At 40.4% G+C, this 23165-nt stretch overlaps 2 protein-coding genes across 5 annotated transcripts in view; one reads left to right on the forward strand and one right to left on the reverse strand.

Annotated features, from left to right (window-relative positions):
- Window positions 1-11068, forward strand: part of LOC121176975 (RNA-binding protein with multiple splicing-like) — a 34590-nt gene extending 23522 nt beyond the window's left edge. For 2 of the 4 annotated variants that reach the window (XM_041031145.1, XM_041031143.1), the window contains 3 exons: window positions 1357-1426; window positions 7918-8037; window positions 8680-11068. In XM_041031145.1, the coding sequence (XP_040887079.1) occupies window positions 1357-1426; window positions 7918-7954 (107 nt within the window). In that variant the 3' untranslated portion in view covers window positions 7955-8037; window positions 8680-11068. The remainder of the gene's footprint in view (window positions 1-1356; window positions 1427-7917; window positions 8038-8679) is intronic. The other 2 variants (XM_041031146.1, XM_041031144.1) reach the window with 1 other exon arrangement.
- A 4966-nt stretch (window positions 11069-16034) lies between these two features.
- LOC121177027 (fatty acid-binding protein, intestinal-like) lies at window positions 16035-18443 on the reverse strand. Its single transcript, XM_041031214.1, has 4 exons — window positions 18295-18443; window positions 17757-17929; window positions 17265-17372; window positions 16035-17142 (listed from the first exon to the last, which is right to left on the reverse strand). Exons 1-4 carry the CDS (start codon window positions 18359-18361, stop codon window positions 17092-17094), a joined length of 399 nt encoding a protein of 132 aa, XP_040887148.1. The 5' UTR covers window positions 18362-18443; the 3' UTR covers window positions 16035-17091.
- Between the last annotated feature and the right edge of the window lie 4722 nt (window positions 18444-23165).

The following is a 23165-nucleotide window of genomic DNA, read 5'->3' on the forward strand; positions in this document are numbered from 1 at the left end:
CTCTCTTGCAGCATTTTAAGCTCAAAATGTTACAGTATCCGAGTTATCTAGTGTCTTTCATCTCTGCTAGAGAGTATACAGACTATATTTCCATATATAATGCAGATGCTAAGGTTATTTAAGTATAAAGGCCCCTAGCAAAGACACTAAAGCTGAAGCTCAGCTGATGTCAGAATTTGAAATAAGTGCAAGCTGAATCTGCCTAGGTGGCATTTTTCCATATGCATCGGATGTGTGAGCACACACACTGACTCACACAAATAAAATCTGGCCTTGTGATTTCAGTAGGGGGTTGTGGTTAATGTTAGCATCTCACAGCCTCTTTTGACCTAGAGTAGATGCCGATGTGAGACTTAAAAATGTGTACATAAACGGGTCTTACAGCGCACACACAAGCCTAAATGATCAAATTTAATTTATGTTAACGTAAGCAAAGCTCTCAGGTTCACTGGTTAATCAACTGCTGTCATCCTTTCCAGTGAGAGCACTGTAATGTTGTTGGATTACTAGTAACCTTCTGTTGTGTGATGTGAATTTCATTTGAATATGAATAAAAAAGATGATTGTGTAATGTGAAAGTTATTGATGACATAAGAAAGAGGCAAATACCTTTATTGATCCCCTGTAGGGCAAAGTCAGTTTGACATAAAAGCAAAAGGGAATGTGTCAAAGACAGAAATCTTCCTAAATAAATGACTGTACATCAGAAATAATTAAAAAACAAACAAACAATAAAATAGATCTGTGTGTGTGCGTGTGTGTGTGTGTATATATATATATATATATACAATGTATACAATGTTTGTGTATTGTTCAGTATCTGTGGTGATGACAGTTTAACTGTGAGGGGTGTATGTGGTTGTGAGTCTCAATCAGCGGAGGTGGGAGGTACCAGGTGCTGTGGCTTTGTGGAGTCTGATGGCTGATGGCACCAGAAAGCCCCCAAAGCGCTTTGAGGCACGTGTCTGGATGTATCTGTGGCTGAACCTGCTGCTGGGAATATATATATATATATAAAACTGTGAAACCCAACACGTGGTTTTTACACTCTGGATTTTGTTCGAATTAAACAGATGAGAAAAATGTGTTAATTATTTAGTTTTGGAGATGCTGATAAGGTGAATAAGCAGATTTCTTAAAATGTGAAACTTAAATGTGCAGTGAATGTCTTTATTCTTTGAAATTACAGGGTTTAAAAAACGGCCGTGTGCAGTGAGATCCTAACTTTTAATGCATCACAATTTATCAGTGAATTTAGTATCACATTAAAGTGTGTAGGAATATAAATTGTATATAGTCATATCGTTTGTATGCACGTGCATGTGTGTTAATGTGTGTGTGATTATATTTGTTTAGATTCGCTGGCTCCCACCTGCAGATGGAACTCCTCAGGGATGGAAGTCCAGGCAGTTCTGCTGAAGTATGTGTGAGTAACAACTTGCACACACACACTCAATCCTCGGCCCTGCTATGACAAAGAAGTGTACATTTCCCTGCGCCGTGAAAATACTTTGGTAAATGTTATGACACTTTGTTTAAACAGGCGCAGAGATGTTCCTAAACATATGTCAGGAATATCACTGGGTGTTACTCCATGCGCATGGCGTGTGCGTCATGTGAGCGCCCTCTTTTTGCCCCCAAACCTCACATGAAAAACCTCCATCGCTCTAACAGCCAAACGAACCAGTTAATTAGTCACGTTTCTGCTAGTGAGCACATACCGCTCAATAAAACGAAACAATTTAGCCTGTTAGTAGTAAATGTGGAAGTGTTAAACCCAGTCAGTCAATGAAACGGCAGCCGCTCCTCGCACATCATCATAAGAGATGAAAGGTGCAATTTAAAGGGAACTCCATTATTTTCCCCACTCAGGTCACAGGGTACAGAGGCTCGACTTTTCCCATTGAAGTGATGCTTGATCTCTGGCATCAAAGGCAGCGAGTCAAACAGAATGTACAACGAGCTCCGATGCCGATGTTTTAATAAAACACACGGGGTAGAGCTCAGCAAATATGACTAAAATGCTAATACAAGCTGCTTTGATAGGTATTATAACTAGTGGTGAAAGTCGCTCAGTGCATTTATTCAAGTACTGTGGCTAAAATGCTCGGTAGAGCTGAGGAGGACTGTGGAGTCTTGTGATAATTCTGTGGCTTCATCAATGCCCCTTTCACAATATACATACAGTTGTTAATATAAAAAGCAATTTCTAAGTAAAGATTGTAGGTGATTATAATTTTGCATGATGTCAGGTATTATTGCACTGAAATTAAATTGGGGAAGTAAATCAAGGTTTAAGATTATACACTCTGAGCAGTTTTTGTGCAGGATCAGAGGAAGTTATTGGTTCCACACAGATCTGCCAACTGGAAGGACGCCTGATATTTATTGTTCTTGTATGTGAGGGGAAAGTTTATTATTGTGCACACGCTCTAACATCGCCATAATAAACACTGGATATTGTCCTATAACAGGGCTGGTACTGTACCGCCGATATTAGGGCATGTTTGTCATTTTGTCAAACCCTGGCAGGATGAAATACATTTTTTAATTTAAAAACAGTTTTTGGCATTTCTGCATTATGACAAAGTACACAGTGGAGAATTATAAAGAAGATGGGACAGACAGAGACGAAGGATGTGATGCTCCAAAAGGTCATAAATGTGGAATATGCACCATGAACTGCTGAGGTACCTGGGTACTGCCAGAAGGGCTGTTTTTATGAATCTTTATTAAAAAATGATTAGCATGGGGCTTTTTAAAAAAAAATGGATTACAGATGAATTAACTTTAGCGGAGCTGCAGACAGTACCCAAAGCAGTTGGTTTCTAATAAGTGCTTTGATAAGTACATGAGTCCACCGTAACCACTCATGAGCTACGCAGCGCATGTGCTTCGCTCTGTGGTTCAGACTAAACTAAACGCTGTTGTGCGTGTAGGAAAACAAAACCACAAAGCACAACAAATCCCCTGCTGGTCTGTGTATCTGCGTTGACTGACTGTGCGCATGTGTGTGTCTGCACCCGGCGCCAGTCACACTGTCACCAGCACCCTCCCTTCAACGTCTCGGGACAGGAAGAAACATGTTCTCCCGACCCCTTAGGGAGTCACTGGGGAGTGGGTGGGTGGTGGTGGTGGTAGGATTGAAGCTAACATTCATCAGGCTGTTGATTGGTGCTAGTCCTCTTCTGCCTCTTTCTAACCCGGCATCATAGCTTACCTCTCTATTTCCAGACACTTAAACATACTACATGAGGAAAAAAAAAAAGCTGTTGGAGTAATTTGATGTTTTGGGGATTTCATCTCTGTCAGGGGGCAAAGGAGGAAGGGAGTGGAGAAGGGAGGGGCTTGGAGGAAATAATTACTCCTCTATCAGGCCAGGAGGAAGTCATTTGGTCGGTCAGGCTGCCCCAGTGGATATTAGCCCCTCAATGAAACAACAACATCCCCACATCCGGCTCACAGTGGAGGGTGAAGTGAAGTTGAGACATCCAGTCAGAATATTGTGATAATTACAGGCAGCTGCAGCAGATATACACATATACAAGACACGACACACATTCAGATAATGTAGTGTGCAGCCACATGCCCAAACATAAGGCCTGTCATAGGCAAGTGCACACACAACCTTATACACACAAACACAAAGGTTCAGTTCATCCAAATCAGATATTTTTCTCTCATTTCTCCTGGTATCTTTTTATGCTGACAGTTTTCTTCTACATGAAAACCTGAACAAATTCATCCAAATAAATCTTTACGACTATCACTTTCTATTTGAATACTATTTCACAAGAAGTGCAAAGCACATAAAGGCCAAAGACACACATAAACACATTTTCACAAGAATTTCACAACTGACAAGTAAAAGTTTCACTTTTTCCTTGACCTAAAAATCTGCCATGTAACGGTGAACTGAGCTTAATCACACTATGAAGCACATCTCCTCTGAAAGCATGCTGACATAGTAAAATCTAATGGTACTCCTGGGTCACTGTATTTCTCTTGTAATCATGAGTTGATAGAAATGCTGGTCGTTCCCCAGTGAAAACTGTCAGTGTTGTGTTAACTCTGCTGCTTTGTTTGTCCCTGACGTTGTGCAGCTCTGCAAATAAACATTTCATCTGTAACAAACCTGGTGTTATTCGGCCCCTTCTTGTCTGTTAAATGGATACAGTCAAGTTAGAAACACAGTTACTTGATGTCTTGATGTGAGCCGTGACGAGGGTGTTACTTATTTGTCCAGTGCAGTCTGCGAATCGTGGAGCTTGTGAAACACTTCGAAGCGATTTTAGTCGCAAGAAAACAAGAATAAACTTGAACCGAGATTACAGAGAAGAGCTGTCTGTGTTGCTCCACTATTGTACAATCTGTCTGCTGTTGATGGGTCACGTGTATTGACAGAAAGTCAGCATATGTTAATTGTTACTCATGCTGAAGGCGGCTGGTGACAGTAAAGCTTCACAATGGGAATTCAAAGCACCGCAGTCCTGAGAGGCTTGTGGTCGGTCAGTGGTTGTCTTGGCATCTGAGGGACGGGGATCGCTCATGATCAGGGAATGTGGCTTTGCCTTAGGAAGTGTGACCCTGGGAGGCTTAAATGTGTGTGTGTGAACAACCGAAAGCGAGGAAGTGTCTTTAGTCATGGCTGCTAATGAGTTGTCCTAATCATCTGGCATCCTGCCTGTCAAAGGAAGTACCATTTGGTAAACTTTATGTGCACCAGTGGCACCTCCTGCAAGTCGAAACAGGCATCAACCCAGGGCAGACTTTTTAAAACATACTGTATTGTAAGGTTTTGTTATTGTATTACCACTGGGGGCTTAAGCTAGTCATTCATCTGAATGTTTGTGAAGCTGAATTTTATTTGACATTCATGCTCTGGCACAGAGCTAGGTCCAAAGACAACCTAATAGTGGACATTAATGCCTAGTGAACTGGAGGGAAAGGTAATCCGGATTTTCCATCTGACAAGACATGTTGGGGGAGTGTAGTGTGCGTGCCCCTATCATGCATGCTTGTGTGTGAGCCTGTGTGTGTGTATGTATGTAGTCTGGCTGCCTGCCCCGAGGACCTTTTTGGCCAATAGCCCGACAAAACCAATGGTTCCTGTGCAATGTTGGACTAACTCCCAGTGGAGAGCTGAGGGCCAGCTGGGGCCCCTTCTAATAAGGAAGTGGGACTTTATTCCTTCACCCCCCCTACTGATACATGACACACACACACACACATATATAGACGGGCATACAGTGTAGCTACACTGTGGCCTCGTCCCTGCACGGGGTCTCAGGAGCTAGATACATGTCAGCAGCTGCATTCATCACCACCCAGCTCCAACAGCTATTGCTGGTATGTGAGAAACACAGCCAGGGCCTAAGGGCTTTTCTCCAGATTAAAGGGGCTTCAGACGGGGCTCTTTTTCATGGCCGTGCTGCACAGGTAGAGCTCTTAAAAGACCCTACTGAGTTTTTGCTCCATTACTACAAATCAGCTATACCTTATATTTTCACTAACCATTTCTGAAGGCAGGCTACAGTTTTACATTAGTGGCTGTTTTTTTCTGACAGTTCCAGGCAGGTGGTTTATTCATTCTGTCCTTATGACATGAAAATCAGTGCTGTGAAATCCATCGCCATAAACATCGAGTCTTTTTTCTTGTCAGCGTTACATTATCACAGCATGGTAATGCTGTTGAAGTCCAGATTGATTTGATTTGTGTAGCTACCTGCACTCTGTCGCTTTGCATCAGTAATGAAATTTTGACCATGACTCAACTGATACTGGATTTTTAAATTTGATATCAATATTTGAGAGTCAAAAATGACAATATTTAAAAGGTTAATTATTAAATTAATTATACATATAATAATTTTTAAATTACTTAAATAATTAATTATTGATCAGATAATTTTCTGTCAGTTGGTCAATTAATTCAGTTAATTCAGTCAATTGTTAAACAACAACTTATTAGGATAAGCAACATTTATAACTTTTTGTGGTGACATTGAGTTTTATGTACTAGTTTTTTTTTTTGTTATTTATCAGATAACTTATAAGTGATGCAAAAATGTCTGGCATGTTCTGGTGACAAGCTAAAACCAGGAGATTATATCTGTAACGTCGATTATCTCGGTCAGGCTCTTATTTTGACAAGAGCAAATGCAGATTACACAGCCTAGGAGTGTGCTAATCATCCTGAAATGAATGAAAACCAGTGATGCTCAGAAAAAAAAATACATTCAAATTTCTAAAAGACAAGTAATAAGTGGTTTGTAGTAAATGGGTTAGCACTGAATGGTGGAGAGAGAGAGAGAGAGAGAGAGAGAGAGAGAGAGAGAGGAATGCTCTGCCAAATGGTGGGTATAAATTTTAACAAGACTTCTTTTCTCTTCTTCATTTGCAGCACGAGATCGATGATCACTGATAACACAGGCAGGAGCATTTGCCTCATGAAGCCTAGCTGAAATAAAAAACGAAAACCGTGCACACATTCATGAGAAACCACGTCACCTCCCACATTCTCAAACACTGCTTGTTTACCTATCTCACGTTAAGCGCCAGGAGCCGAGTTATTGGATGTAACACATTAAACCCGCAAATCACTAAACCCGTTTCCTAATCCACACAGACATGTTCAATGATCAACCCAATCTTTAACCTTGGTGTCTCAGCCAGAACAAATAGCGTGGTCTGGAAGTATGTGTCGCATCAGCTTAGCCAAGCGGCTGGATAACGCATCGATTCCCTCATCCTTGATTGAACGCACAACGGGGCATTAGCTAGGCCAGCCGTGCCCTCTCAGAAACGCACTGCTCTCTGGACGGGGAACAGTTCCCAGCTTGTCTCCCTTCTTTGCCTGCAACAGTCTTGTCTGTCTCTTTCTTTCTTTCTCTTAAGGTCATGTTTGGTTTACTAATTGTTTATTGTTCCAAAGAGCCTCTCTCCCTCCCCTGAACCCGAGTTACCACGGTCTCCAAGAGATGTCTATTTTTGGTGATACATCTGGGGGTGGGTGAGGGGGTCGGAGGGTTGACCTTTCCCTTTGGTCTGCTGCGGGGGGATCATGGGAGATATGGTTGTTACGCAGAAGTTCAGCATAAGTATTTAGGACTATTGTCAGCTAACATCCTGTTTGTCACAGCTGGCTGGATTTTGAGGTTGAAAGATTTGGTAAAATTATCTTTTTTAAAGGGCACTCCACTAATTTTACATGTCAGAATCAGTTCACAAGTCACATGGTGTGTTATACATCCTAAGAAACCAAGACCATAATGTCTTGTGTGGCTCTGGAGGAGCTTTGTTGAGAGAAAATTACTTTAGAGGCGTACCACTTAAGTAATCTCAGTGTGGGCTTGGAGAATGCACATATTAACTGAGAGCCTGTCTCACAAACTAGTGGTGTGGAGTTGGAAAGATGTGGGCGTTAACCAGCCAGAGAGCATCTAATGAAGGTTGGTATCAAGTTGCATTTTGGGAAGTGTAGGATCCAACATTTTTGGAGCGTGAAATATACTAGAGGAGTATAAGTCAGGATATCTTGGCCTCTGCTGCACTGCTTTTTGAACACCCTTGTTTTAAGTTGTCTTTTGAATCCCACAGCCAAATGAAAGTGCAATCCTAAACAACTGGAGTATCACAACAGCATACTCATCACAGATGTACTTTGGCATAACAGTGATGAAGCAGCTTTAAATTGTGACATCCCATCTGGTCTAAGTGCAGTGGTGACACACTGAGCTTGAGGTATGTTGCAAAAGCTGGAAAAACTGCAGATGCACTTCCTATATTCAGCCCTTAAAAATAACTCTGCACATGAGTGTGCAAAGTAACACTCAGAACCTCAGTGTTTCATCCACAGTCAGGATGCTGTTGCATTAAGATAACTTGAGTAAAACTCTGTCTCCTCCGTGTGCCCAGGTTCCTGATGTGTGATGGTGGCCGTGGCCGGCTGTGACGGGCGTTGCTGATTGCCTCTCATGTCCAATTAGAAACCGGGAGGACTGACCTGACCCCAGCTCTCAGAGCAGCGTACCGTCAGTGAGTTTATGGCTCGGACTTCATGATTCCAACATTGATCCCAGCAGGCGAGGACGAAAGGTGTAAATCTCACCTCACTGCCAAAGCGGCGTGCCTCTCCCTTCTGGCACAGAGTCTGATTTGAAAGTGTAGATTTGTGGAAAAAGCTGTGAAAGCACAGTTTATTTATTTTTATCTTTTTTTTCGGGGGGTGGGGGTGCGTGGGGCCCAGTATCGCCCTGCCAACGACATCTGCTGGAATGAGCGTAACCACACCACGCCATATTGACAGCGTGTCAACTTTCATCTGTGTACGTTTCAGCTTTGGCTCAACAGAAAATGTTTTGAAAACAAACCCGGAGTCGCAGTATTAGATATTTGTGGGATACAAGTCTGTGTGGTCTTGGCATCACAAAGCCAAGTGTGAGAAATTGAGGAGAAAAAAAAACATTTTGTGTGTATGTTAGTGTTTGTGTATCAACACTACAATATCTACCTTTGTGTGTGCGGTTTTATGGGCGTGTGAATGTGCTTGTCTTGCAACAGTTCCTCATGATCCCCTGTGTTTTCATTAGTGTACAAGGTTTGTGTGCGGTGACCATGACAACCTCACCCCTTTCCTTTGTGTCCCTCTTTCTCTCTCTGTGTCTCTCTCTGTCTCAGGCAGCAGCAGCCTCATGGGCCTCAGGACATACTAGACCCCAGCCTCCATCACACATCGAGCCCCTCGCCCACTCCACCCCACTCCACCATCCCCAAAGTCCCTCCAAGTCTTTTTTATACTGTTACATACTCAAGATTTACTGGCAGAGCTTTGGCTACACCTCCTCTGACACCTCCGTGAAAGGTACCGGGCATGCATGACAAAGGTGCACACACCCTTTGTTTACCAGTTGACTGCATCGCCTGTCTTAACATTAGCAGGTCTCTTGCTTTGCATTCTGTATATGCAAGTGTAAAGACAGCCCATCAAAGGAGTGCAAACACATTTTATGCAGCCACTTCGCAAGGCCAGATGTGTGGAAGTGTGGCTAAAGCCCTGCTAGATAATGTTATTATATTACTATAATTATTACTATTCTGTATATCATTCATATTAATGTTATTATGATTATTAAATACATGTTGAAGCATGACTTTGCAAAAAAAAGAAAAAAAAACAATGCTGTACATTTTTAGATATTTTAAAGAAATACAAAAGGTATTTTTGTAATCAAGACAATGTTTGAAATGGTTCTGTTTGATTGATTTATGTTGTGCTAAAGTGTGTGAGGAACTTTCATATGTTCTTTTTTCTTTTTCTTTTTTCTTTTTGCCCTTCGTGTTTTGTGCCATTATAAAATGTTAAGTCGCCCTGCTATACCAAAGCAGTCTTCTCGGTTTGCTCCTGTCTTTTCTACATACTGTGTGGATTTAGGTTTGCCCATGTGTGTCTTTGCGTGGCGTCTTTACCTGATGAAGCAGACATATTAGTGCTTTGTCTGATGTGCTCTGGTTCAACTGAGCAGTCAATGCTAACGCTGAGTGACAGAAACACTCCTGATCCAACTCATAATTTCGCAGTTTGAGGTAATCAGATGTGCTGAAAAGAGGCATTGACAGGAATAAGCCATCGGTGGTGAAGGTAGAGTGACCCCAGAGACTGCAATACATGGCAAACCGAGCCCTGCTATAATTAGGAATTTGCCCCTTCATTGTGTAGCAGGAGGACAGCAGCACAGTATAGAGAAACAAAAGACCAAAGGCATTTTCTTTTACACTGGAGAGCTATCTAGGCTAGTGGAGTTATTCCATTTCTGACTGCTTTGTAGTCTTCAATCTGATTTCTTATGAAGTATGACATTATTTTTGCTGCATGTCTCTTTTGGTGTCACTCCAAAGAGCCATTCTGCATCTGAAAGGATACTCACTTTAAGCAATTTGTCTCTTTTGTCTATTTTTAGGGAGCCAGTGTGATTCAACCTGCTTTTGTAAATTTTGAATTTACATAGTAATGATTGGAGTGGAGAAAAAAAAAAAAACAAATCTTTTTGTAATCTTGTGTATTCTGGGCCTGCAATAACGTCTTTGCTGTGTGACATATCATCGAGCGATAATATTCCTGTGACATTTTGACGCCGAAATTCTCATTCATGTCACATTTGTACAAAAACAAACCGTGATTCTTGTACTTTTCTGATAAGGCTAAGTCACATTTCACAGTGATGTGACAATCAAAAAGCGAAATAAGAAAACAATCTTCCTTGTAATGTTTAGCCCAGATGTGTACAATCATATTGGACTGGTTGAATCATGTAGTCAGTGTTTGTAATGAATAATAATAATAATAATAATATGCACGCACATCGTATCGACTGATTTTCTGAAGCAGTTTTTGCTTTTACAGACATTTTTTAAGCCAAGTGTGGCACCAAATTTATTAGAACAAGTATTTATAAGGTGTGTGTGCGTGTGCGTGTGTGTTTTTTTATGGGTATTATGTTTTTAAAGTTCATAGAAGATGCCCATCATATAATTCATTGTAAGTATTACTGTAAGTTTAATTGTATATTCATTTGGTAATTTTTCTAGAGCTTCTTTTTGTGTTTGTATCTGACTGATTGGAACATACTCTATGTGATATATGAATACTGTTTTATCTACATAAGTCACTGTGAAATTCAGAGAAAAACATGCTCTTTGAACGAATGGATCTTTTTGTGTTTCGTCAGCAGTATGGTACAGAAGTTCCTGGAAATTAATATGATGATCCCTCCTTTTGTCAATGAAAAAAATACTCCGTTCTTGTTTCAGTATACGGTGTGCGTACCTGTGTGTTCTGTGCATGTTCACGGCATGTGTGTGTTCTTCTTTTCTTTTTTCTTAATGCATACAGTACTGTTGATATTTATGTACTTTAGCCGCTGTAAGGAGAAACTGTATTTCAGTGAATTGCAGAGGTGTGTTTGTTTGAAACCAAAAAAAAAAAAGGTGATCAAAATGAGAAGTTTTTATGAAAATGTTAAATGAAGGCAATGAGGCCATCTGCCATTAAAGATTGATGTCATCCTTGCTTTCATGATTACATGATTGTTTGAATGTATGTGTATATACGTGTATGTGTGTATATGTATGTTCCCTAATAATTCTGCCTAAAGGAAGCATGTACAGGATGTGCATTGGTAGGTGAGTTGAAATGGTCCAAACACAGAACCTTGTGAAATTTGCTGACTGACTTCTTTGTATGTGGAGGATTCGTTGTTAACGTGTACAAACTGAAACTGATCTGATAGTTAGGACTTAAATCAGCTTAGTGTGGTTCCTTTGATGCCAATTAAATGTTCCAGTCTCTGTAATAGGATGTGATGGTCAGTGGTGTCAAAAGCAGCACTAAGATCTAACAAGACAAGTACAGAGACAAATCCTTTGTCCGATGTAATTAGGAGCTCATTTGAAATTGAGGAATCACATCCACAATTCCTGACGTATGTCTATTGAGGGTAGGACAAAAGACATGTAACATTACTTGAAAATAGAAGTATGATGTCTAAAAAAAATGTAAATAAAAACTAGCTAGCTTGTGTAATTACCTGAGAAATACAGCTTCAGCTAGTTGAAAATCAGGTCTGAGGCTCCATGAACAGAGAGAATTAAGACCAGATTTTGACATTGTGACTGTACTTATCCATATAGAAATCTACCTGCATGAAGGCTCAATTTTCTCTTCCTTCTCTCACACTTGTCATTAGGTAACACCTCCCCCACAATCCCAGGAGGCCATCAAAACATGATGTGGGTTCCTATAAAGTGGTATGTGTACCAGGGGAGCTGGAGACCTCTCCTCGCCCTCTATAAGAATAGCCAACCTAACCCAGGGGCCGGCTACTCCTGAGACAAGAGGCCACAGCCAATTTAGTTTCTCTCTTTGCTGTCTCCACTCTCTTCTGTCTGCTCAGTCACACCAGGTGGCACACACCAGCTTCTCACATGACACACACTGGTCCACACCTGGGGGTATTCACACAGGGTGTCAGAGCAGAGTAAAGTGGGAAATAGAAATGCTTGTGTGTGCGGACGTGCAGGTGAGGGGCCATATTCATCTGGGGACATGCATGCATATACCCAACCGGCAACACTTTGTAATGGTGTTACTCCTTTTGACAAATCCATTAAAGAAGTGTTTCTGTCCCCTTTCACTCATCCTTTTCCAAGTGTCCTTGCTGAAGAGTGTCTGTATTTTATCTGATGCCAAACAGTCAAATCTACAGTTAATTTAAAAATCTTCTCCTGCTTATCTTTGGATTTATCCAGTACTTGGACAATCAGGGCCTGTATGTTGTTTTCATTTCCTTATCAACTGTTTTGCTTGGCTCACTGCAGTAAAACACTGACTGCTCACTGTAATAGGCAACCATGATATGTTATCTTACATGGAGCAGACAGTGTCTAAATACTCTGCAGAACCACAATGTGTCCGTGAGCCATTTAACACTTTTAAATAGTTTTACAGGACAATAAAGGCCTGAAGGGGGTAAATCTGTCCTTACTAACCCAGATAATAGTCAGAAAACACAAGGAACAGCTTTGCCAGTAGCTTTGTGAGGCTGTACTTAAGCTAATGGAAATTACTTAATGCTTTAATGTTTTGCAGGTATAATGCTTACCACATTAACATTCTTAGTTGGAGTATCATGATGACATTTTGCTGTAGTACAGCTGATCATGAGGGAAATGTCAGTAAGTAGATTAAACATTTTGACCTGATGATGGCACTAGATGAAAAGTTGGGAAAGTAGTTGTTAACCAGATTTGTGGTCAGTGTTGTGATCACACTCATTAGTATTTATCCTCCGGGGACCATTGATTGTACAGTATTTCATGGCAATCCATCCAATAGTTGCTGAGGTATTTATTTATATTAAAAAATAGATGAGCATGTACAGTGGCATGAGTCCTAAATCATCCCCAGCTCTCTGTAGGCATTTGAAAAGGCTCAGATACAGTACTCATCCCTGACTAACTGGTGACTCATCATTCAGCAGTCTGCATAGTGTCTGCAAAAGTCTGCACAGTCATTGTCTAAACAGTGATTGGCCAAAAGGGGGCTGTTTCTTCTTGGAAACATTACCCTGACACTCCCCACCACGCTGTACTCTTTCAGATAAGCTGACGACTTCAGAGTGAGTCAGTGAATTTGATTTCACAGTGGGTGGGGAAGGGGGGGGGTCGTTAGAGGGGTGGTTGGGGGGGGGGGATGCATTCTTCTACCTCTGTCCTTTCTGCACTCCACTCGTCCGCACTCTCAGTCTTTTCTCTGTCCACCTCTCAATATTTCTCCTCCTCCTCCTCCTCCTCTCTCATCCGCAGCTTCCACCTCCCTTGGGTGGGCCCCTGCGCCCTCGGTCTCACAGCAATCAAAACACTGAGGGCTAACTCTCCCACTGCTTTCCTGTTTCTCACTGATTTCATGCCTGTACAATCCACTCTTCGGTTATAGATAAGTGCAGGAGATGTTATTTTAATAATCTGAGTTGAGATCCAATAATAGTGTAGGTGTGTGTGTGTGTATCTCTGAAATAATTTTGTGAGTGTGTGTCATATGATAACTTGACTGAAGATGACATCATAGAATGGCCGAGGCTCTTTCTCTCAGAATATGAAGAGCTCCACAGCGCTACCCAGTGGACAGGATAAAACATTACAGCACCCACCTACAGTACAGGACACCTCTCCCATGGTCAGTGCTGGGTGGATTAAACAGACCCTTTACTTTGGTAAAAGTAGCAGATGTAAATGTAAAAATACTCACATATTACAAATAGAAATCCTGTATTCAAAACATTTTAACTGCTGTATACACTGTTGGTTTGTCTAAGCTGTAGAAATTATAAACCTATTTGAACTTAATCTTCATCTGGCCTAAATGCAAACTCCAAATTTGAAGTGGAAGAAGGATTCAGATAATTCATTTCAGAGAAAGTAGAAAAGTATCTGCAAAAAATATATACTTAAAATATTATTGGATTATCATTATGGGTGCATTAATATTTAAGTGGTACTCAATGATGTAGTTTGTCTAGGTGAAGCTAATTTTAACAATAAAGTCCATCAAGTTTACTTGCTACAAAAATCATGTTCAGATGTGGTGCTTGGAAAATGCACTGTGTTTATTGAGCTTAATCAAAATTAACATAATTTTTTTAGCATCCTATACTGAATATACATATTAGTTTTATTTTTTCTGTAAAAAAAAGAAAAAAATGAGGAGAACAGAGGCAAAATATGTGTATTGTGCAAAAATGTGCACATCGGGTACTAACTGTAATATTCGACCCAAATACAATCTTATTATAAAAGTACTGCTAATTTTAAAATGGAAAGCATGAAAATCACTTTGACTGCAGATACAATGACAAAGAAAGGAGGCCCACCAACCCATTTCATCTTGCACTAAAATCAGCAGGCTCACAGTCCTCGAGCCTCACAGTATCTGAGGCGTCTCAGAGGACTTCACTCCCCGCGGCGGGTTAAGGGGCAAACTGGTGTTCAAAGCAGCCCTGCCTCTGCCAGATTAGCCTTGTGCGCGTCAGGCTTATACCTCCATGAAAGAGGGTGCCACTCAGGGCTCAGTTGGGCGGGGGGGGTTGTGATCGATTGGTGCGACACGTCATCTCAGGCTGCCCAAATTTGGATTGGTCTCTGTAAGGATGATAATACCTTTGCTGTTTATTAGTTATCAATTGTGTTTGGATGAGAAGGCCTGCTCTGTTTTAAAATGGATTCAGCAAGAATGATGTACAGTAAAAAGACAGTCGGGTTAGACAGTGATTTGTCCAGATTAACGATTCCAAGAAAACTGTTCTTATTACTGTTGAATTTTTTTTTTTTTTTTTTACATGTTTACCACTGTAGTGAAAACAAGTTTTCTAATGTGTGATATATACTGATGATGGACAGTATTCTCATTCAAACTGTGATGTACGCAGATTTCAACTGAAATATATGGAAGCGCATTTCTGTCAGGAAAAGAAAACACTGCTCATAATAAAAATAAAATATTCATGTTGAATTTTTATCTGGTAATTTTGTCCTCCCAAGTCAAAGCGACTTACTGTGCATATTTATATTTTTATAACTTGATTACTTTTCTGTCTTCTTGGCAGAAATTGGCTTCCATACTATTGCCAAACCCTAATATAAAGCATAAAAGATATTTAAACACATCCCTTGTGAAATCCACACGTCAGTCCGTATAACCAAGTATAAATACTCCAAGTCTGTAATAATAATATGTTTATGTATTTTGCCCTCAAACATCTTGTTGCTAATCCTGAAGAGTTTTTAAAATTTTAAATAACATTTTCAGTGGTTAAAGGATTACAGCTTTCATTTTGTACTGAAGAATCTCGTGCAACTATACAGTGAAAGTAGGCACAGGTCGCCCTCCTGTGGTCAAAGAGGCTCAGTGCATATCATTTATTTCCCTCTCGTGCCTGAAAAGCAAAGAGGGAAACCTCATGAGCATTTTCACCACTGAATGAATGTCATTATCCACAGCATTTCAACAGCTCTGTCATGTGAGAGACCCTAATTTCCCTTATGTGTTTTTCTGTCTATCTGTTCAGACCCACTGCTGAGGATATCACCCGAAGGCCAGCACATGACTGCACAAGACCCTGCTGTCGTCATGTGATCAGACTCAAGCCATGGTGTGTAAGAGAGACTTTTGAGTGTGAATATGCTGATATATTCTCAGAATCTTTCTCTTTATCAAGACAGCGATTACGAACCGATGATGCCCATAAAATGTGATCAATGAGACGTGATCTTTGAGCTTGATCATGATGACTTGATAACATTTGATGGCTTGACATAACTGGCCTGGAGGCAACATGACTTGTAACTTTGAAAACTCTTGTTACATAACATAGACTTTCATAATTCATTCATCAAGCTTCACTCACGCAAATCCTCCTTTTAACTAAACGTGTGAAAATGACAAATAGTAAACTCATGTGACACATTAAAACTGCTTTATTGTTACAGATTATACCATATAATATGTTAGAACCATTAGTGCAAATTGACGTTTCCCAACTGATTAATGGCAGAAAACAACATATTATATATCTCATGTTGTGTGACACTGTTATTGTGCTGCTTTAGGCTGCTTCCCATCACAATGATGAAGACTAGTTAAGTTAGAGTAAGCTGTGATGAAAATGACATTTAAAATAATCCAAAAGCCACAAATATTTCTAGAAACAATGAACCCGTTACCTCGGATAATCCGCAAACATGTGAACAGTTTTTATTGGAACTATGTTGCACCAATAAAATAGTCCATGTTCTGTGGATTATCCTGAGCAACAAGGGCATTGTTTCTGGAAAGACATGCAGCTGATGACTTCAAATGATATTTTTTCAGTGCAGGGAAACTCTCCTCCATTGTAGGGTGGCAATAGAAATCTAATAGAAAATCTCAAAATCTGGGCACACAAATCCAAAACTATTTGCATGGCTAGCTGCCACTAGAGGTAAATAAGAAAATATGGTCTTTGAGATGTGGGTGACCTGATCCTTTCTGGGATGCAATTTTTTATTATATTTAAGGCACTTTGACTGCACAGTGACAGCTGTTCTCCCTCAGTTTGTTTGTACGTTAGGTTTGCTGCTTCTCATTTAGTTGTCATCCTCTCTGAGTTTTTCTGCTTGAGTTAATCACCTGCTTTTATTCACCTAGTCGTTAGTTCTCTCACGTTTTTAAAGAGAGCCGCTTGAAATCGTTGATTTGGTCTTTTTAGCTTGTTTGTCTCCTTCATTCTGAATCGAGATGAGCTTCTGTAACTGAACCTGTTTGCTGTCTCTGAGTTTGGGTCCACACTTAGTCTTCCACACTTTGATATTGTAAACACAAAACTCTGTGGATGATGATTCTTCTATCAAAACTCTGAAAAATGCCAACATTTTGAGGTATATGCAGTAAAATCCCATCAGAATACACTTGATTTTGCCATGACTTGTTAGAAAAGAAAAAAAAACACATCTATATCATGTTGTCTTTATAAAAATAAAATATGAACTTCAGTCTCCAGGTTACTGCTTCTTGAAAATCCTCTTAGCATCCACGCCATCATAGTTGTAGCTCTGTGAGGAAGAGACAGAGGTGTGTTACTTTATGGAGACATTTATTGAAACCAGTCTGCAGTAATTAACATATTGCATTGGAACCGAGTTTAGATCGATGAGCCATGTCTGGACCTACTGACCTGTACGAGCTCTCCTCCCACCACAGCTCTAGTGGTGGTCAGGACCTTGTTGTTGTCTTTCCTGGTGAATTTGCCCTTTAGCATGTCACCCTCCATCTCCCACGTACCCTGGTTAAAAATATACAGTTGGTGATAAAAGCTCCTTGTGTTTTTTTATGTTCTGTTACATTTGTCTGTATTTGCCAAGTTTTATTGGCAATAGTTGTTTGCTTTTGTTGGGTTTTTCCACATTCACTTAACTCTCATTCCAGCTGCTACACAGCTATTGCAGCGTGATTATTCACTGGAACTTTTCCACAGCTTTCAGCATTTGCTTTAGCTGGCTTAATTTGCCCTGTCCTCATGAGTGATGTGTCCATCACTCTTAAAAATAAGCCATATTTTCCTAAAGCAAACAATAACTGGTTGCATTGACTTTATGAAACAGCACCTGGACCGGCTGCTGTTGGTTTTAAGTTAACGTCTGAGTCTGCGCTGCTTCAGGACACTCACTGAGACTTCAGTGCCATCAGCCAGGCTGTAGTCGAAAGGGACGCCCAGGGTGAAGTCGATGTCCTTGGTGCGGAAGGTGCTGGACTCTTTGATGTGGAACTTGTCCCCGGTCTGCTCGATGATGAGCTTCAGGTTGTCATGTTCTGCCAGCTTGCGCTTCACGACATTAATGCCTTGTAAAGCAGGAAAACATAGAAATACGTAGAAGCATGGTTGCAGTTATTATATGGTATAAATCATGTGTTGAAAGTACATTTGCTCTCTGAGTATCACACTGTGTCCAAGCACAAAGAAAGACCTTAATTTAGCTACTGCTATTATTAATGCTATTATTATGGGTTGTGCCATAATAATCACGTCAAACTTATCAAACACCTCACTGCAGTGTGTGACAACCTCATGGAAACACATGACACATTTGCATACGCTGGCCTTATGAATATAAGACCAGACATGGAAGAAAAATAGAGCTGAGGTACACCATGGCTTGAGTGATCCATTAATTGTGAACCACACACACATGCACATATATACTTACCCATTTGGTCCATGAACTTGTCATAGTTCTCGTTGCGGTCGACTTTCCAGGTTCCATTGAATGCCATGGCTGCAGGCTCGTTGGGTTGAAGGCAGCTGGTGATGAAGCACTAGCAGACCGTGGGATTGTGAATGCCCACTGGCCTCCATTTATATACGGGCCTCCCCTCCCTCTCCACCCCGAGCTGGCATGGAAGATGCTCTCCTTTATCTCACTGATTATCTGTCTGCTGATGTGGCCATTTAAAGACTGTGTCAAATGTAGGGCGATGGCCGTGCAACCTCGAGGATACACTGATAAATAACTGAAGGGCAACTCCCCTCAGTGAATATGGCACAGTTAAACACTGTCGCACTGTTCTGCAGGAGAGAAAAAAAATAAAAGAGTGGGCTGTTTGCATGACTGCCCATGGCATTCACTCAACTGAGCCCCTTTCTGTTCTCCAGTCTTTTCTTTGTCTCCCTGTTTGTGCCTGGCATGAAAATGAGTTGTAAAGGACTTTCTATTTGACTGAGACAACTTGAGCTGGCATGGTTACAAAGAGTAGTGACCCAGAAGAAATAATAAATCAGAATGGAAATGTTTGTACAGAGTTAAAGGGCCACACTGGTGTGTACGCAAAGTTTTAGCACTACAAGCCATGTTTACTTGATAACATATGTGTAACATTTGATGATTTTCAAATACATGAGCACTGTCTGCAAAATTTTAGTTGATATGTAAAGTGCCAGTAGCTGTGATTCACCCTGTGTCCTTGGATCCTGGTCAGTGTAGCTGCATTCTTGAGAGGAAAGCTGTGCACTTGGGGCTGGACTGTGAGATTATGGACATTATGGAAAATACTGAATGCATTGTTGACACCTGAAGAGGTCCCCTCAGTCACTATGAGAAGCCACTTCTATTCAATATAACAGCATTAGCCGAGGAGCAGTTTGGGAATGACAGAGGTAAATCTAATATGTTGGAGCAACAGAAAGACATCTGTATGATGCCATCACAGTTCACCAGTGTTGCTGCCATTTTCATGTTCACTGCATGCTGCTTGGTTAAAAATACAAAGCTGTAGGATCCACAGATGAATGAATATGACTTGTCTGACATTGCATGATGGATGTTAGATTACTAAATTTATGGGGGAAACCTAATTGCTGGATTCAGTTTATCTGATTGATGAGCTTTAAATGTTCAGTAACGTAGACGAATAATAGATGTCCTGTTTCCAGTGTCACTACAGTATAGATGGGTAAACAATTAGAGTTTAGTTAAGTTCCTAAGAGGTGATTATGTAACTGATATCTCCTGAACTCTTATAAATGGTAATCTGTTAATTTTGACTTTAAAACACTACTCAAGGTGATTGTTTGATAAAGGTTTGAAGTGTTACATATAGATTTTCTCACAAAAGTCAAGTATGATGGACGGAAGTCGTTTCTGAGCTTCAGCGTGGTCTTTACCTGGGCCTCCTTCTGCAAGTGTAGATCTGGATTTAAATTGACGCCACGTGTATAAATACGCTGAAGCATTAAAGGCTGAGAAATAGAAATTCTTCCATTTCAAATTAGCTCATTGTAAATTAAATTATTTTATTTGCATCGCTGGAGGCCATTATCATAAACTGACAACAGACTTACAGTTGCAAAACCAAGCAACTATAAAAAGAGATGTTTTGCAATTCATCTCAGTTCAAGTAAATGTTATTAAAAAGTAAGGATGGTATTGTGAGTTAGTATCTGATTATAGCTGCGTCTTCTCTCCTATAATCACTTTTACTGCTGTCAATAAAGACACTTTGTACTTTACTTTTTATTCCCCTCACCTGATACAGTGTGTACTATAGACTGTGAATATGATACGTTTAATGTGGTAAATCTCAACCATAACGCAATAAAGACAGATGGTATTATGTAATTTGACTATTTTTATCAATAGGAAAACCACACCCTATCTGCTCATCCTCCACCGCCCTCTCTGTGTTGTTTATGATGAGAAGTATATAGCAAATGCAGCCTGTAGAGATTTCTCTCTGTGTCTCTGGGGCCGATGTTACACTTTGAAGTCACACGGATATATAATCTCACTAATGGCTTCCTAAAACATATAATTAGTTCAATGATTATTTTTCCGCATTGCCGTGCCCCTGTGGTCTCAGTTACCCTTATTACACACCTGGCGCTACTGTATGTCATTCTATAGTAAAATTTATCTGCTCATTGCATTAATTAACACTTGTCTGCTTTTTCCTGTTTTCTTTGCACATTTGTTTAATTGGACAAACAATAAACTACATCACACATAGGCATCAAAAGAAGCTGTAATCCTCAGAATCAATTTAACTGTTTAACCCTCATAAACTCAGCTAACCTGCTTCACCAGGACTGTGTGGGTGACAGCTGCCTGACAGCATAAGAAAATTAAAAAGTTGGCTGTCATTGCATTTTGATTGAAATGCTGCTAAATCTTTATTGGTGCAAATATTTGGGGGAAAAAAGCATTTCTATAACCAAACCTTGGATGACATACAGAGCCATAGGTGTGTCTGCTCTCTGCTGTGACCAGTAACTCCTCTGATGTAGTACGCCATCTTGTGGACCACTGATGCAGTTGCTGTGTGTGCTTCACGTCCTTTGTTGGCAAACTGACAGAGATGTCAGGGATGCTCATGTTCACACTGTAAATTATGCTCCAGAGATATTCAGATTTGGGTTAAACCTTTCAGGAGTTGCGTTATCCCTTTTGCTCAATTATGCTTAACAAATTTTACAACCGCTCTGAAGTATTTGGAGAATTTAATCTCAAATGTCGCAGGCGTGCATATTTAAAAACAGCCCCATGAAATTTTAATTACAGCAACTAAATCTAAAATTTCGGTCAGGGTTGGTTGGCATTAGATAGTGATTTCTACAGCCTGCAGCATCTGACTGCAGTCCAGAAAAGCCCTGGATACATACATACTGTAAGAAAAACACAATCCTGTCCTAAATATATCCCTGGTGCCTCTGGAGAGTAAGTGAAAGTCAATATTATTGAGGCTCAGCAATGAGGCAATATTTGAATTTCAAATGAGCCTCAGACAGTAGAGAAAGCTCACATTCAGTCACTCTGACAAGAGTGTACGTGAATAGTGAAGAAGTGAGCACATGACACGGCGTTGACAAATAGCCGGGACATTATGCTGAATGAGAAACAGTGTTTCACAGAGGGGAAATGGGATAATTGATCCAAATTAGGAAAGAGTGATGTAAAGCACTTTGTGAGCGCCAATGTAAGGCAGAATGTGAGTAGTGTTAATATATCTTCTCAAACGAAGTAGGGACTTACAGTATGATTCCGTATGAATAAATACGACGATTTATGCACTCAAATAAAGGAATCTGTGCAGGTCCAGCTGGTGGAGAGCTTTTGGAAGAACACCACAACAGCAAGAGTGAAATGATTTAAATTCATCCAGAGATACTTTATTATATTCCTTTCTGCATAGCTTAATGGTTTGAATGCTTAACAGAAAAGTTATAGAATTTTTAAAACTTCCCCAATCCAGAAAAAAAGAAGTCCTCAAAATCATGAAATATGTTAAAAACAAATCCTCGTCTTAATTGTTGGCTCTCTTCTCGGTAATAGCTTCTCCCCTATCTCCCCTATTCAGTCGTTCACCCTTCCATATTTATTTTCCTGCATCGACGATGCGTTTCAACTCGGAGAGAGGGATTACACGCCTGGTTTGGCCTACATCCTACAGCCCCTGCTGGGACTGGTGCTGCCACCCACCACAGGACCTGGGCTGCTCTGGGGCTACCAGCATGGCCCGGGTATGGGTTTACAAATGACCCGAGACCAGGCGCCATGCGGTGCCACCCCTTGAGTAGACCTCTAAAACAACCCTGGCAGGTCTATATAGAGTATGTGTACTTACAGTACAGTTGAATGACAGCATTACACCACCCTTTGTTAAAACACCAGTATTAACGGCAACCTACATGCTACTGTTTGTGTAAAAATAAACTTTGATATTTAATTGTCCACAAGTAGGAAATTTGATCTTATGGTGGTGCAAGAGGTCAGTGTGTCACCAAAAATGTAAGTAGTGTATTAAAGTTACACTGAGAAAATAAATAGTCATATGACATATTGTGGTATTCATAAGGGTTTCGATGTTTATGTGGCTTTGTAGATCACCCCATAAAACTAATGCTCTAACAGTAAAAGCAATCTTTCCTAAATCAGATCTAAATTAGTTTCCTGAAGCATCAGCTAATTACTTGAGTTCACAGTTTCTCAGCAGCAGAGATGAGATATACGATGGCCATTTTCCAACGCTGGCATTGTCGATAAATGCGGTAAATACCACTGGTTATTACTCTTCTCACTGGGGGAGGATCAGCTGACCTTATCTTTTGAGATGCAGTGGTGAGTTTTGTAATTATCTCTAGTAATGATGCTGCAACAATCTATGGTTCTAAGTATGGAGGCAGCAGTGTGCCAATAACTGACACCCCAATAATCCAGAACTGAGAGGAAAATAGCTTCAACATCATCCTCCTGCAGCTTGGAGGGAAGCTGCTTCTGTCTCTGTGCAAAAAGCCAAGTTTAGCAAAACTGTTTAAAGGATATTCACAGAAATACACTCATTTATTGTGATAACATGACAATTATAGGACATGTAAGGCATCTTTCTTCTTACAGGTTGGTGAAGTGGTTCATTTAAAAAAAAAAAGTGAAGTCATCACAGGAAATTCCCAAATTTGAAGTTGAATCCAGATCTGCACATAAACTAATCACCTGTTCCTGAGACCATGGCCAACTCTGAACCAAATTTAACTGAAATCTGTTTAGAATATAGAATAGCCCCCAAATGTATGAAGTTTTATGAAACT

Source organism: Toxotes jaculatrix, chromosome 23 (assembly GCF_017976425.1).
Source record: "Toxotes jaculatrix isolate fToxJac2 chromosome 23, fToxJac2.pri, whole genome shotgun sequence".
In the NCBI taxonomy this organism is placed as follows: domain Eukaryota; kingdom Metazoa; phylum Chordata; class Actinopteri; family Toxotidae; genus Toxotes; species Toxotes jaculatrix.

Excerpts from the sequence above, each read along its gene's own strand:
- LOC121177027 (XM_041031214.1), bottom strand. The coding sequence starts at position 18,361 with ATGGCATTCAATGGAACCTGGAAAGTCGACCGCAACGAGAACTATGAC. Across the intron at positions 17,373-17,756 it reads CTGATGGCACTGAAGTCTCA|GGTACGTGGGAGATGGAGGG; the intron begins GTGAGTGTCCTG and ends ATTTTTAACCAG. Across the intron at positions 17,143-17,264 it reads TGGGAGGAGAGCTCGTACAG|AGCTACAACTATGATGGCGT; the intron begins GTCAGTAGGTCC and ends TCTTCCTCACAG.